Source organism: Cebidichthys violaceus, unplaced genomic scaffold (assembly GCF_023349555.1).
Source record: "Cebidichthys violaceus isolate CVI_PGR_0920_01 unplaced genomic scaffold, fCebVio1.0.p SCAF_5, whole genome shotgun sequence".
NCBI classification, from domain to species: Eukaryota; Metazoa; Chordata; class Actinopteri; order Perciformes; family Stichaeidae; genus Cebidichthys; species Cebidichthys violaceus.
In genome coordinates, this window is record NW_027176705.1 from 13799644 (window position 1) to 13813731 (window position 14088).

Sequence of the window (14088 nt, forward strand, 5' to 3'; positions counted from 1 at the left end):
TGGTTTTATGTGAAGCACTTTGAATTGCCTTGTTGTTGAAATTTGCTATACAAATAAACTTGCCTTGCCTTGCCTTCTCAAATGTGAGGATTTTATGTTTTTCTTTGTCAAAGATGATGTTAAATTTAATATCTTCTTTATGTTTTTATGCTTTTATATGTCACAATGTCACTATTTTCCAACATTTATAGACAAAACTATTTAGCCACAAGATAATTGGCAGAATTATAAATCATGAAAATAACTGTAAGTTGCAGTCCTAATTGAGACATCAGGTGCTTTACTATTACATTGCAAAGCATAAGATGCTCTTTGGCAGTGGGGAAAACATGCTTTTTCATTATTTCGTTGAAATGAGTCATTCTGTTTTAAATTAGGCCAAAATAACCTAAAAACAACTTTAAGCTCAATATCTGGCCGATTTGGATCAAAATGGTATCTATCAGAGATCAGAATGTGACAGGGTGCATGTAAGTTTGAAGCGATGAGAAACAAAAATCCAAAAAAAAAAAAAAAAAAGGACAACCACATGACAGAGACATGATAAATGGACCGCGTTTGCGTGAGGATTGGGGCCTCAGAAGGGGGGCTGCATGCAAAAAGCCCCACAGGGCATGAGTCCTGTTCATGTGGTGGTCGGGAATAAATGAGACGGTCTTGTCGGATAGAAATCAATGGACCAGATTGTTTGGTGGTGGTTTGTCCGAATCAATCATACTCTTGTCCTGCTGTCTTCTAGTGCTGCAGCGGGGAGGCCACAGGGAGGAGCGACACAAAAATGTCAGAGCAGAGCGGCTGGTGAGCGAGGGTTAACGGGGGCAGTGTGAAAGGAAGTTTGCGTGTGTATGAAAAATATCTATAAATATATATAATCATGAATAGAAGTAAATGTGAACCATGACAAGTTTTTGAAAAAATACTACAAACGTGTTTCCAGTCGCTTTTGCAACACACCAATCCCAGAAATGACAGAAGTAATGGTATGAAAAGGACTTTGTAAGTGTGTCTGTACAAAAATATCTATAAATATTAACTAATGATAGATATTTGAACTGAGAATTATTTTGGAAAGTTTTTCTGAACTTTTTTTTTTTTTACATAAAAACTTGGTATGGTACAATTATAATATGAAACAAATATATATATATTTATATATATTTACATATATATGTATATCTGTTTATCTTTATAAAGAAGATTTTTTACCATTTAGCTAATGTTATTATGCTAGCTTGCTGATTGTTAATTACTTGTTAATTACACAGCACATGTTAACGTTTGTTTATTAGCAAGAATTAATGTTATGTTTAGTAACTCAAGGTTACTGTGACTACTTTAGAGGTAAAAGCAATGAAAGCCAATGTTTTAATATCTAGGAACCTGAGCCTTTAGCTTGTTAATTGCAGAACATTTTAGTGGCTAACTACAGTGTGATGCTAACTGAGTATAGCCTTATAACTTGTGCACTGCAGCCTGTGAAGATGATTACATTACAGCTTGCTCAGTTTAAAAGGAGAAGTACATTTGAAGTAGAAAACAGACCCATGGAGCAACAAAAAGGACACCAGGGGGAGAGATTTTTTTTTGTTAGTAATTCTATGGTCAGTTGAAATTTGTCAGCGAAAATCTTTGAACAAATGTTTTAGTATCCAAATTTCAAACATGTTGCGGAATTGTTGTCTGTGTCCAAATATCATATTTCATAACCCTACTCAATTATGAATACATTTTTCTTTAATTAATACGAAGGTTATTATGGGTGGTTATCAAAGGCCCTGTACATCCACACACATGTTTCCCAACTTATTCTGGTGACTTGTACCTCTGCTCAGATTGAAGTTGGGTAGAGCTGTGCTGGAATTACATCACCAAACGTCGTTAACCAATAATAAAGATAAAAGTGTCACAACCCACCCAGAACAGGTGCAATACAATTATCAGGATGGACAGAGAGATGAGAGATGAAGCCCGGTTTGAGCACCAACATGCTAATTAGAAGAAGTCTAACTAGGCCATGGGTGTGTAAGACACTTACATTAAACAAATCAACAATTACATATAGCTGGTTTGCTCAGGTGTCCACATACGTTTTAAACCCTCACTATATCTCTAGCTTTGACTGATACCCAACATGAAGACACAAATTACTGTTCAACAACTCACAAGCAGATATAATTACCTCAAAATAGAAAACCTCCTCAAACTGTGGATTGTTGGTTTTCCTCTTCACTTTGGTCTTCTTGGCTTCTGACCTGAGAGAAGCAGAGGGGCAGAGTGAGATAAAACCACATGTTTATCAAAAGTTAACATGATAAACAAAGGTGTGTCAGGTGAAATCACGTCCAATCGTGTGAGCAATCTGACCTTGAAGGTCCTAGTAAGGAGACGGCAGCATAGGGATCACATTGGCCGTTGACGATTGGAAGACCTTGGCACTCCAAAACGCTGTTTAGAAACACACACAAAACATTAATGAATAAGCACACTACTGTACAAGCATAGGCACACACACACACACACACACACACACACACACACACACACACACACACACACCTGTAACACATTAACGTGATGCTAATTAGAACTGTGTGATCTCGTCCAATGCTCTACTCATTCATTTGAATGGACTAATATATAAAATCTAATAATAGACAAAAGCTTTTTACAAGGTGCAATGGCAGTATCTTTATTATGCTATGGTATGTTTTACAATGCTAACATAGCTTTACTATGCTAAGTTAGGAGAAGCTAGCTTAGCTCTTTTTTCTTTTGGCAGCACCAAAAAAATAAGAAACAAGAAAAATGATCTCCAAATGCCAAGAGCTAGGGGCCCTACAGAGTATGGAGAATATGAGACTACTCTCAGAGGACTCTTAAAGCTCCATTAAGTTATCACTAAATCAAATGACAAATGTAAAAAGGGTCACCGGTCGTCCTGCCCAGACCACCGACAATTGACACCCAATCCTCTGCCCACACAGGCCGCAGGAATCTCATTTCTAGTAAAGAAGAAGATATGCTACCTGGCCAGCATGATACAGCAGAATAGACGTTGAAACATCTAGCAGCTTAAGACAGATATGTTCCTCTGGTGTTTGTGGAGACCAAAGAGCTAAAAGACCACTATTGGACCTTGATTATCAGGTGACCAGAAACACGATCCATTGGGATGATAATTCTGATACTATCAGTTTGTTTTGGAGGCTTTCATCCCCCCAATTGATGAAAAAGTGGCTTAATGCAGCTTTAACTTAACTTAAAAAATCCTAATTTGAAGTCCGAGCTCTGAAATGATTTTAGAAAGTTCTCAGTAACACATCAGAGCTGGTAAACGAAAAGAAAACATGACACCCGTGACACTTGAAGCTTTTGTGTGGATACAACTTTACTGCTGCTATCCAATAGACCTTTTTCACAGCATATCCACATCATATGTGAACATTTACAAATAAATCTATATTTGTGACATGGGTACTAAACACATGAGTATGCACTTAATTGTTTAAGTGTTTGAGTGACAGAAAGAAAGCATTTTATTTTTTAGTTGACCAAATACTACATCTAAAGAAAGCATCATATCAAGCAATCCACTCAACCGCCCCCTTTGCTCAGACATAAAACATCTGGTCCATTCATACTGCAGCTCCCTCCTACGCTGGGAGTCCTTGCTAGTAAAGAGTTCACTGAGAGATTTCTCAGCATGTGAATACAGTCTCTGGTGTCAGTGTTAGGTGTGTCTGTAAGAACTGCAGAAACAAAGAGAGAGAGGACAGATGAAAAGAGACGGAGGGAAGTAATTCCATTTGAGCATCACGCAGGATTTAAAATTGGCACAACTCTTCGCCAATTTTAAATCCTGTGTGATCCAGCAACTACAAACACAGCACAAAGACCACTTGAGAGCGGCCGGAGAAAAAATCAAACGAAAAAGCATCGGAGAGCATATCTTCAGACTTGTGACTCTACAACAGAGGAATCAGACTGAGAACAAGGGAGATATAGGAAACAAAGCTCAGAAGTGGAAACAAAGGAAGAGAGAAAGCAGCAAAACGTCTTTCTTTTCCAGTTCTGCAGAAACTCATGTTTCCAAATCAAATCACACACATTCATGCATATGCATGTATTCAATTCAATTCAACTTTGTTTGCTTTCTAATTGCCTACAACATAAAACAGTCTTGTTGTTCCAAGGTAATTTTAATTTGGCCGCTGTTTTATACACAATTAACATACAAGCAGACAGATATGTGCATTTTGTTTCACCAGAACATCTGTCTGTCTGTCTGTCTGTCCATCCATTCATCCATTCATCTATCCATTCCTGTGTCCTGTGTCCAATGACATCATGCTGTAAGGGGATTAGAAAACATTACAGGACACCCAGTGGGACGAATCACTTCCTGTGTGTCACGATGATGCACCACTACTCACACCGCATGATGAATTACACAGCAAATCGCAGCGCTGCCCACAACCGAACCGACTACACACACACACACACACACACACACACACTGGTTCCTAATAAGAAATAAGGAGAGGGCTGGGTTAAGCATCACTAATGCCAGAGCGCTTCCTGTCCAATAAGCTTGTTTATATAACCCCTGCTTGGCCTACTATCCAGCCCCCTCCTCTCCGTCTCTCTCCCTCTCTCACCACTGTGAGCTCTGACATGCCAGACAGTGGTGGTGAAGCAGACTTATTTGTTTTAGTCGACATTACTCATATTAGGTTAATGTGCTTCTCTATTGCGAACACATAACCTGTCAAAAACAATTTGGCACAAATAAGAGGGACATGAATAACATCGTGGTGCCAAAACCACAGACAAAAAAAGCGGATGTGATTTTTGAGTTTGTGTCTCTGACGGGTGCACTATTGCAAACTATTAAGTTAAAACAGAACCGGGACTTGCGTATCTTCCATGAGAAAGTAATGTTTGTTGTAAGATGTTTCTTGTTCTCAGATGTCATTCGTGGTACAAAACCACAAGTTAACCACAACGTAACAATTAAAAATGACAAGTGAAACACTTATATTCAAAACATTACTTCAAGGGGAACTCGATATTCACACATCCAAGTCTGTTTACAGGTTTTTGGATAGTTTTGTAGCCCCGGACCAAATCTGAGTCAGCGTCAGTTGGGGCTGAAAACAGGTGTGACATTAGAAAGAAGTGAGTCCTCCTTAGCCGCGCCTCATCTCTGCTTGAGGCTTGCGGTTTGAGGCTACATAGAATAACACACCCGAATGTTACACCAAACTGTCGTTGGTCGAGTTGCATTGAGGGTAATGTGGGCACCATGTTTTGACAAGGAAGAATGTGTGGAATAAAAAAGACATCAATTTTGTTATTATTAAGCAAAGGTACAGTACTAGTATAAAGTAGAAGAAAAACTGGCCCCGGAGAGTTATATCATTATACATTGTATTATTTGGTTATTATTACTGATGCATTATTCTTTAAGTAGTATTTCATCGTTGTAGTTGTTTGAAGAAGTGCTGAATTTTGCTCATGTATTTTATATATTGTATTATTATGTACATGTTACTTGAGGCTAAATGCATTGAATGTACACTCAGTTGACCTGCAATAAAACATGCTATGATAAATAACATTACTTCTCTTTGTCTAAAGACGATTTCTGTCAATCGGTTAGTTTGATCTGTAGAGCTGAATGGACGCAGCTCTCTCTCCGTCCCTCTGGTACACGTGTCTTCCTAGAGAAATCTGACCAGATGACCGGCTGCTCTAAGCTCCTTACCCACATTGGGCTCTGGGAACGGAGCCACGCTGGCTCGTCATTGGACTTTACTGCTGCATGTTACAGAAGAAGAGCTGGAGAGCAAACAAGCACACACAAACATTCACACACAGAATAATCCATCCACACCATAAGCATATCATTGATCCCAAACACTTAAGTTCACACATCACATGCGTGTACAAGAAGTATGTTTTAAACACACACTGACACAATGAAAAACGGCAGATTTATGAGTCAATGACATCCACAACGTTTTGATTCACATGTAAAAAAACTGATTTGTTCTAAACAACAAGTTCTAACCTCCAACCATCTCACTGCCTGTCAAAAACTGTTGTCGGGCAACAAGCCATGCACCTTATGATGAGAGTGAAGTGTGTTGCACTGGCTATATGTATCCACTAAATAGTGCCCTAGAAAATCCATGCCATTTAAACTACTACCTTCCTGATTCAACAGCAGGTAAGTGTCCAAAATCTCACTTGAGTAAACAAGGAAGTGATTTCCACAGTTTGATCTTCGGTATTATGTACAACAGCAGCACAATGTATCAAAAACAGATAGAGACAGACCACATGCATGTACACTGCGCTTGAATACAGTTTTACATTAACACCAGTCCACATCCTGGTAACCATGCTCTACAGAGTGTGAGGCCAACCTCTGTGAGACTGTATGTGCTGTATGTTCTAACATGCAGATGTTTAGCGGGTATAATGTGTGCCATGTTCACCAGCTTAGCTTAGCGTGTTAGCTTTAATTAGCACTAAACACAAAGTACAGCTGCGGCTGATGGGAATGTAAATAAAGTCACATTTTGACTTCATGGTGGCGCTAGAGGAAAAGTCAGGGGACCCGCCAAAGTCTGCAGGATACATCCTCTGGGGACCATGAATGTCTCTGCAAAACGTTGTGGCATCCATCCAGGAGTTTCTGAGATATTTCAGTTTGGACCAAAGTGGTGGACCAACTGACATTGCAGTCCCTAGAGCCTCATTGCCAGCGTGGCTAAAAATAAACGGCATCAGCAGACAGTAACAGTGACTAAAGCTTTGACAGAAAACGGGTATTTTTCTGTAAACAGCAGGAAAGCAATCTTTGTGACTTATTTTCTTCTGTTTACATATATTTTTTATAAAACTGCACAAGTGTGTGTGTGTGTGTGTGTGTGTGTGCAGTCTCACCGTGTTGCTAGTTTATGGTTGATGACCCCACTGTCTGTGATGACTTCACTCAGACGCAGCTCCAGGTGCACTTTTCCCTGCATAAGACAAAACAAATGGATCCTTTTTATGCGCACACATTTGAATTTAAATGTTCAACGTTCTGCAGCGCGCTCATGAGCACTTCAGCGCCTGTACAACACCGGCGTCCACCACACAGCCAGGTGCCCAGTGACAGGTGTAAACCATGCATTCGTCGTTTTGTTTGTGTGCGTGTGAAATAGAGCTGGCTTGTGACGCAAGACAAACTTCTGCTGACAACAACACAATCAAAAAAATGACAGTTTTTAAGCTTGTTTTAGGCTTGGTGACAATCCATCTCTCACAATGAATAATCCAACAGGTTCAGCCATTGGTTTCAACTAAAAATAAGTAATCCTTTCTTTCATCTGAAAACACATCTGGTGGAGATCCCTGGTTTTGATTGGACACTGTCTGGTCCAGCTGCTTCACTCTTAGATTGAATTGCCAGTTTATGAGCTCTCCCAGTACTACCTTTACACTGGCTTCCTGTCCAACAAAGAATTGACTTTAAAATCCTGCTGTTGGTTTATAAAGCACTGAATGGTTTAGGGACAAAATACATCTCTGATCTGCTGCTACCCTATGAACCATGCCGACCCCTTAGGTCGTCTGGGACCGGTCTACTTTCTGTTCCCAGAGTCAGAACTAAACATGGAGAAGCAGCGTTCAGTTCTTCTGCTCCACATATCTGGAACAAAGTCCCAGAAAGCTGCAGGTCTGCAGAGACCCTCAGCTCCTTTAAATCCAGACTGAAGACTTTTCTGTTTGCTGCTGCCTTTAATTGAACCACATTCAAGGATATTAATCAATGCCTGCATTTTACTACAGTATTTTATTTCTTACACTTTCTTACTTTAGTGTTTTAATGACTGTTTTTAATGTTTCAATGAATGTTCTTAATTGTTTTTAAATCTCCTTTTCTTTTGCCTTATGTTTTGATGTTTTTAATAGTTTTATGTGAAGCAATTTGAATTACCTTGTTGTTGAAATGTGCTATACACGCATCATATAGTATCATATTCCAGTATGAGGCTGGAATTGGTTGAAACAGTTTTTCAGAAAACGCCTGATTCATAGATGGTAAGTATTAGCCAAGTAAACAGTCAACTAATAATTATTCTTTGATAAATCCCCATACAACACAAAAAAATCCACAAACGTGGAAAAAGTGGCATTCCTCCAGCAACAGAGACACTGTATGTAAATAGCTGCGAGTCTGAACGTCATGCTGAAGTTATTTTCCCTCTCTGAAGTGATTGGATTAATGACATAATGACAGTGTAGTGGTCCAGCTGTCTAGAAAAGCTCCATTAATTAACAGCATCAGTATGCAAACTCACAAGCAGAGGGAACAAACACACGCACTTACACATGTGCGCACAGGCCAAACAATGTGTCCTCTATTGAAAAGAGAAGAGAGACACTCTATCTTCCTACTTCATTTGATCCATCTCCCTCGCTTTCTCTCTTTTCTCTCATTCTCTCACACATCCTTCCTCTCCCCGGCTCCACGGATGAATGTGTCTCTGTTTCAGATCGCTGCTCCAGGGCTACACACACCCATCTGTCTGCAGATGTTACTGTTCACTGTGCCTCCGACTGTGTGTGCAGTGCCATGTGCCGGGTGTGTGCGTGCATGCGTGTGTGTAACCATGCGTGTGGGTGAGTGAGGCTGCTGAAATACCGAATAGTAGAAAATGTTGCACATGTGTCAAATGAGCATGTAGGACAAGTGAGGGAAACACGCAACAGCTCACAGCTGGGTTAATAGAAGAAAAACAAAGCTAGTTTTCACTGTCTTTAAGGCATTTCCCCAAACATGGGTCAACTATTCATAAGTGTGTAAAATGACATTGACTACTTGTTGAGAATACCCAAAGAGAGGCGCTAACTGCATGGCAAATAAAACTGCTGTCTCAAAAAACACTTTTAAATGCTGCCATGAATTGTGCAGACTTTCCTCCACTTGTCACAAACAGCAGCAGACTGGAAACCTGTCGGTTTTTCTTAGAGATCGACACACTCTATTATTTGTGTTGTTCTCAATCAACAATTTAAAAGTTAAACATTTCAGTCAATATTTCCCAAAAATAAAGGAGTGATTTGCTTTGATGTGCTTTTATTTCCTCCATCATGCATGAACCATGAACATATTTCCTAAACATTCAGTGATATTCTATTATTATTCTCAACAGCCAATCTGAACCACAACCATATGCGACCCAAACACACACTTTACTTTTGTATCACAGACATTAAAAAAAGTGAGAATGTGAAAAATATAGTGATCTTGATCAAACTGCGTGTTCACTCGTTCACCAGCTGATCACAAACTGAGCGAATTGGATCTAGAGTCCACACAGAGAGCCAGGTGACTTTGACCCTGCAGGCTCAGGTGTTTCAGGTGCACACACGCTGTGTTTGTTTGGGTTCTGCCCTGCTTCAAACATTAACATGCAGAAACACTATCACACATCAATGCACATACGGTATGCTGGTGTCTAAGGCTGGGTGTTGCATGAAACCCCCAAAATACATTTTTCATACCTTAATTTAAGAAATACAAGCAGGTTTTTCTTCAAAAACATTTTCTTTTGAATAAAAGGAGCCAAATTTCTCTCCAAATGTAAAGCATTTTGATGTATCTCTTGCTGAACAGCACCTACTGTGGCCACAAGTGACAGTAAAGGGTTAAAATGCTAAAATGTAGAATAAGTACAGCAAGGTCATGTAAGCAAACCAGCTTAGTGATGTTGCCATCAACTAAATAATCTCTATCCAAAACTTGCTAAGATTAGCTAACACTTATACCAGACTATGGAAGGTTGTATTAGCAAAACCCACAAGTGTATTGAAATTAGCAAGAGTGTGTTACTAATATCATCAGTACAGAGTCATATTATACTCACCATTCTGCTATCTGAGTTTATATAAAGGGAAAGGCTGCAATTCATGGCAGTTTATGGTCGTTCGGGGTAAAAGACAAAGCAGAACAAGTGACGTGACTCTGTTGTCGTACAGATGGAATTAGTGCATTGATGGGAGAACGGTGGAAATTAGAAAGAAAAAAAAAATCTAGTCTCTAATATAAGCCTGTCCCAAATAAAGGCCTGGCTCTTTCAGCCACTAACCCCGCCACTGAGGTATCTATTGAGAATGTGTGGAAGTCTAAATGTTGTCTAAACTAAGGCAGTACTACAAAAAGCTTCATAGATCAAAGAATCAAACTAATCTGAGCAAGCGACCGACACCAGCACATGTTGGTCAATACCAAAACGTATCCAGCCCAAAGACTAAGTGTCATTTGGTTTCTGTGGAAAAGCTGAGAAACAACAACAACTGGAGGATCTGTGAGAGAAGAGGAAGAAAAAGAACAGAGAGGAGTGCTTTATTTTTAAAATGTGTGTGTGTGTGTGTGTGTGTGTGTGTGTGTGTGTGTGCGTGTGCGTGTTTTCTCTCTCTGTACTGACCTGCACTTCTGAGTCAGCGCTGACAGGTTGTAGCTGGAACCAGGTGTCTTTGCCGTGATATTTCTGCAGGTCCTCTTTCTTCACAGCAACCTTGCCTACGCACACACACACACACACACACACACACACACACACACACACACACACACACACACACACATACACACAAACACATTAAAACACAAAGACAAATGAGCTCAAAACATAACTCACTTTATTAAAAAGATCTACGTGCTTCGATGCAAGCTTCAACAAACACTGGATGGATCGCACACCTGCTGTCAATCCACACGCCACATGTCTTCTTAATGCATGCAGGCACCTGTTGAAGAAATACTCACAAAGTGTACTGTTGGTGGCCTGGATATGACCCTGTCATTTCTACCCTGAAACTAAAAAGTTAATTATCTGTAAACAACACCCATGAACACACACACACACACACACACAGGAGCTGTTGATACAAATCACATCCTGAGAACGATTTTTCAGTTTGTTTTTGGTCACACGCACACAAACACAAACCCACCAATATGCACACTGACACACCCAATGACACTGACAAAAACATCCGCCCTCACACAAACAGTGTTAATTACACTAAACATTTACATTCATTTTTAACAGCGTTATTACTTAGCAGACACATTGTTTTGTTGCTGGGAAAACACTTAATTGCTTTGCTATATTTTAGCACTAAGCTGATATTTTCAACATCAATTAATCAAATCCCTTGGTCTATGAAATTTTTTAAAATAGTGAAAAGCCCCTGCCACAATTTCCACAGTGCAAGTTACAGTAATATATAATACAGAAAAACAGCACATTCTCAACATTTGTTCCTGATAAAATACTAAAATTGTTTCCTTATTTCTGTCGATCATGATATTGGAAACCGTGTTTTATACATGAACTTATTTTTTATTGTTCGAACTAAGGTTCATGCTGAAATTTTAAAGGTGTTAAATTCCAAATTCAAAGCATGTCTATGGCTGAGAGGTTGCCTCCACACGGCTCTCAACATGGCTGAGGCTGAGCGGCTGATGCACGATGTAAACAAAGCACAGAGAAGTTCAGATAACAACACAAACTGCTGTTTACGCACCGATACTGGAGTCCCTCCTGAAGACGTCCCTGTCGAAGATGTAGAAGGAGAGGTGTCTGAAGCTACGTGGAATCTCACAGTAAAAGTCCTCCCCGTAGAATGGACTGCAGGCGAGAGGAGACACAAGGCAAGCTGTGATTAGAGGCTCCTCTTGTCTGATTGAGCAAGTTTCACCACAAAAGCATGTTGTGAGGGAAAAAAGAGGGAATTGACTTGGGAAAACAAAATCTCCTGTAGAAATGAAGTGGAGAATTTTATATAAATAATTGTCTTAAAGGAAAAACAAAACTGTATAAACTTTTTTTTTTTTTAAATAAGGAGATGCCCTGTCCAGCCAGCAAGATACAGTTTCTATAAGGAACTTATAACGGGTTATCAAACAATCTCAAAGTAATACTGATGCCTCTTTATCTTTATGATCTAAGTAAACAAGACCATCAGTGAGAAGATTGTCTATTTCTGTATAGTTATACTAAATGCTCGTCATTGGTGCTACCGGGTCCAATTCTGGTAAAATCAGACGAATTCATTCAAGTTCACCAGCAACTCCAAGAGCTCAGACCCCAGCGGGGCCTCCAGTGGGGCCTCCAGAGGGGCCTCCAGAGGGGCCTCCAGAGGGGCCTCCAGCGGGGCCTCCAGAGGGGCCTCCAGAGGGGCCTCCAGCAGCGACCCCAGCAGGACGGGCCCAGATCCGGCTTCGCTGCAGCCTTCGCTCGGCAGCTGCTGGAGGCCCGAGACGTATTGCTGGGCCGGCTGGAGTTAAGGGAGACACGGGACAACCAGAACCAGGACCAAGCAGGGCAGACTGTCAGACCCTGCTGCGGTTAAACAAGAGGTTTTCTAAAGGGAATCTGGTGCTCGGAAAAACTACAGCTTTTGTCCACAGGGACGGCCAAAAACAACAGAAAATGAAAATTCCTCAAAGCAGCTTTAAAGTGCGATAATCAGATGTGAATATGTTGTGTGAACAACCTCTAATTCTCATGCTCTCACTCATTCTTTATCCACTAACTAAGTTAACTGATTGGTTGGTTAATCTGTAAACTATTCCTGCCTCTACCATAATAGTTTTCAGTGTTTCTGTCTGACTATGTGTGTCATTGAGGACTTGCACTTGAACCTACAAACATCAAAAACAACATTCTTTCATCATTCTTGGCCAAAGATGATTGATTTTGTCCCTTGGCCAGACATTAGAAAAAGATCACATGCATTTACATCTTGCCATGAGTCATGTGGACTCTCCAGCTCGCCTGCCTAAAACAATAGGCCTGTTTGTGACCATTGGCTGGAAGGTACATCAACTGCCATGCTCTGCCTTACCTAAACAACGGTCATAGATGAATTACTGCAATGAGAATCTCGTGAGCTGAGCCCTCAGGGTCGCTGCTGACAATTACTGACTTCATCTGTAACTCCTCAGACATTAAGACATTAAGACATACAGCGGGCTGGTGGATGGATAGGCAGAGGAATCCTACAAATACAGGACCCTTAAATAAATGTAAATCAATTTTGTCAACTCTGTGAGTGAAAAATTCCCCTTGTAATAAAGTACTTCATCATTCTAGCATTTTCTCTTTAGTCTGGTTTGATATATGACATATTTATACTATTTATACAGAAGTCTGCTGTGTTTATAATAACACCTTGAAACAGAGTTATTCTGTGGCCCAACAATGTACAGAATTTATATACATACAGAATTATTTCATGGGAGAGATCAAGCTTGTAAAGAATTTACATTTTTTTTCATCTTAATTAAATACTATTGAAGTCCAATAGCATCACTTCCGTCAACATAAAATTAACTTATTACTAAAACTACAGCACTAACCTGGTGAATTAAATGTTTAATCATCCACTTCATAAAGACAGGGAGTTACTGTTTGTGAATAAAATGTGTTTTTATTTTTGTACCGTCTCAACCTTAAGCTTTGACCGACGAGAAAGTGATTATAATTGGACATTCACGATCGCGCCTCCCTCTGACCCTAACCCTGAACGTACCAAAGTGACTTCTCTATGATCTTGGTCCTGAAGACCTCTTCTTGGTCCAGGTTGACGGTGCAGTAGCAGTCCCTCATCCTGTTTGGCCCCGGGTACGGAGGGATGTTTTTTGCTTCTCCTGCACAAAGAGAAAGGAGAGGGGAGAGCGGGCAGTTATTATTTAGAAACGCTGCCGTAAGCAGTAACAATGTGTTTATTCAGGCACACCGCTGTATGTGATTACTTATTTATTAACACTGAAAGCATGCACGCAAAGTTTAAAAAGGAATGGTATTATGTAAGTTCACACCTGTTTTAGCTTTGAATTATCTGACCGCTGCACACATAATGATCCTAGCTCTGCCAGGTAGACTTACTTCTTCTAAAGTGGACGGGGAAATATTACAAACATGTGTGTTGTGTTGAGTGTGCTGAGTGTGTTGAGTGTGTGAGTGTGTTGAGTGTGTGAGTGTGTGTGTGTACATGTGTGTTGTCAGATCTGTGAAT

The 14088-nt window shown here is 40.1% G+C and overlaps 1 protein-coding gene across 2 annotated transcripts in view; it reads right to left on the bottom strand.

Annotated features, from left to right (window-relative positions):
* Nucleotides 1-14088, bottom strand: part of rasa3 (RAS p21 protein activator 3) — a 38964-nt gene that overhangs the window by 13518 nt on the left and 11358 nt on the right. For both annotated transcript variants that reach the window (XM_068730360.1, XM_068730359.1), the window contains exons 2-7: nucleotides 13603-13720; nucleotides 11593-11696; nucleotides 10488-10582; nucleotides 6955-7031; nucleotides 2365-2445; nucleotides 2180-2252 (exon numbers count right to left, since the gene is read on the bottom strand). In XM_068730360.1, coding sequence (XP_068586461.1) covers nucleotides 2180-2252; nucleotides 2365-2445; nucleotides 6955-7031; nucleotides 10488-10582; nucleotides 11593-11696; nucleotides 13603-13720 — 548 coding nt within the window. The remainder of the gene's footprint in view (nucleotides 1-2179; nucleotides 2253-2364; nucleotides 2446-6954; nucleotides 7032-10487; nucleotides 10583-11592; nucleotides 11697-13602; nucleotides 13721-14088) is intronic.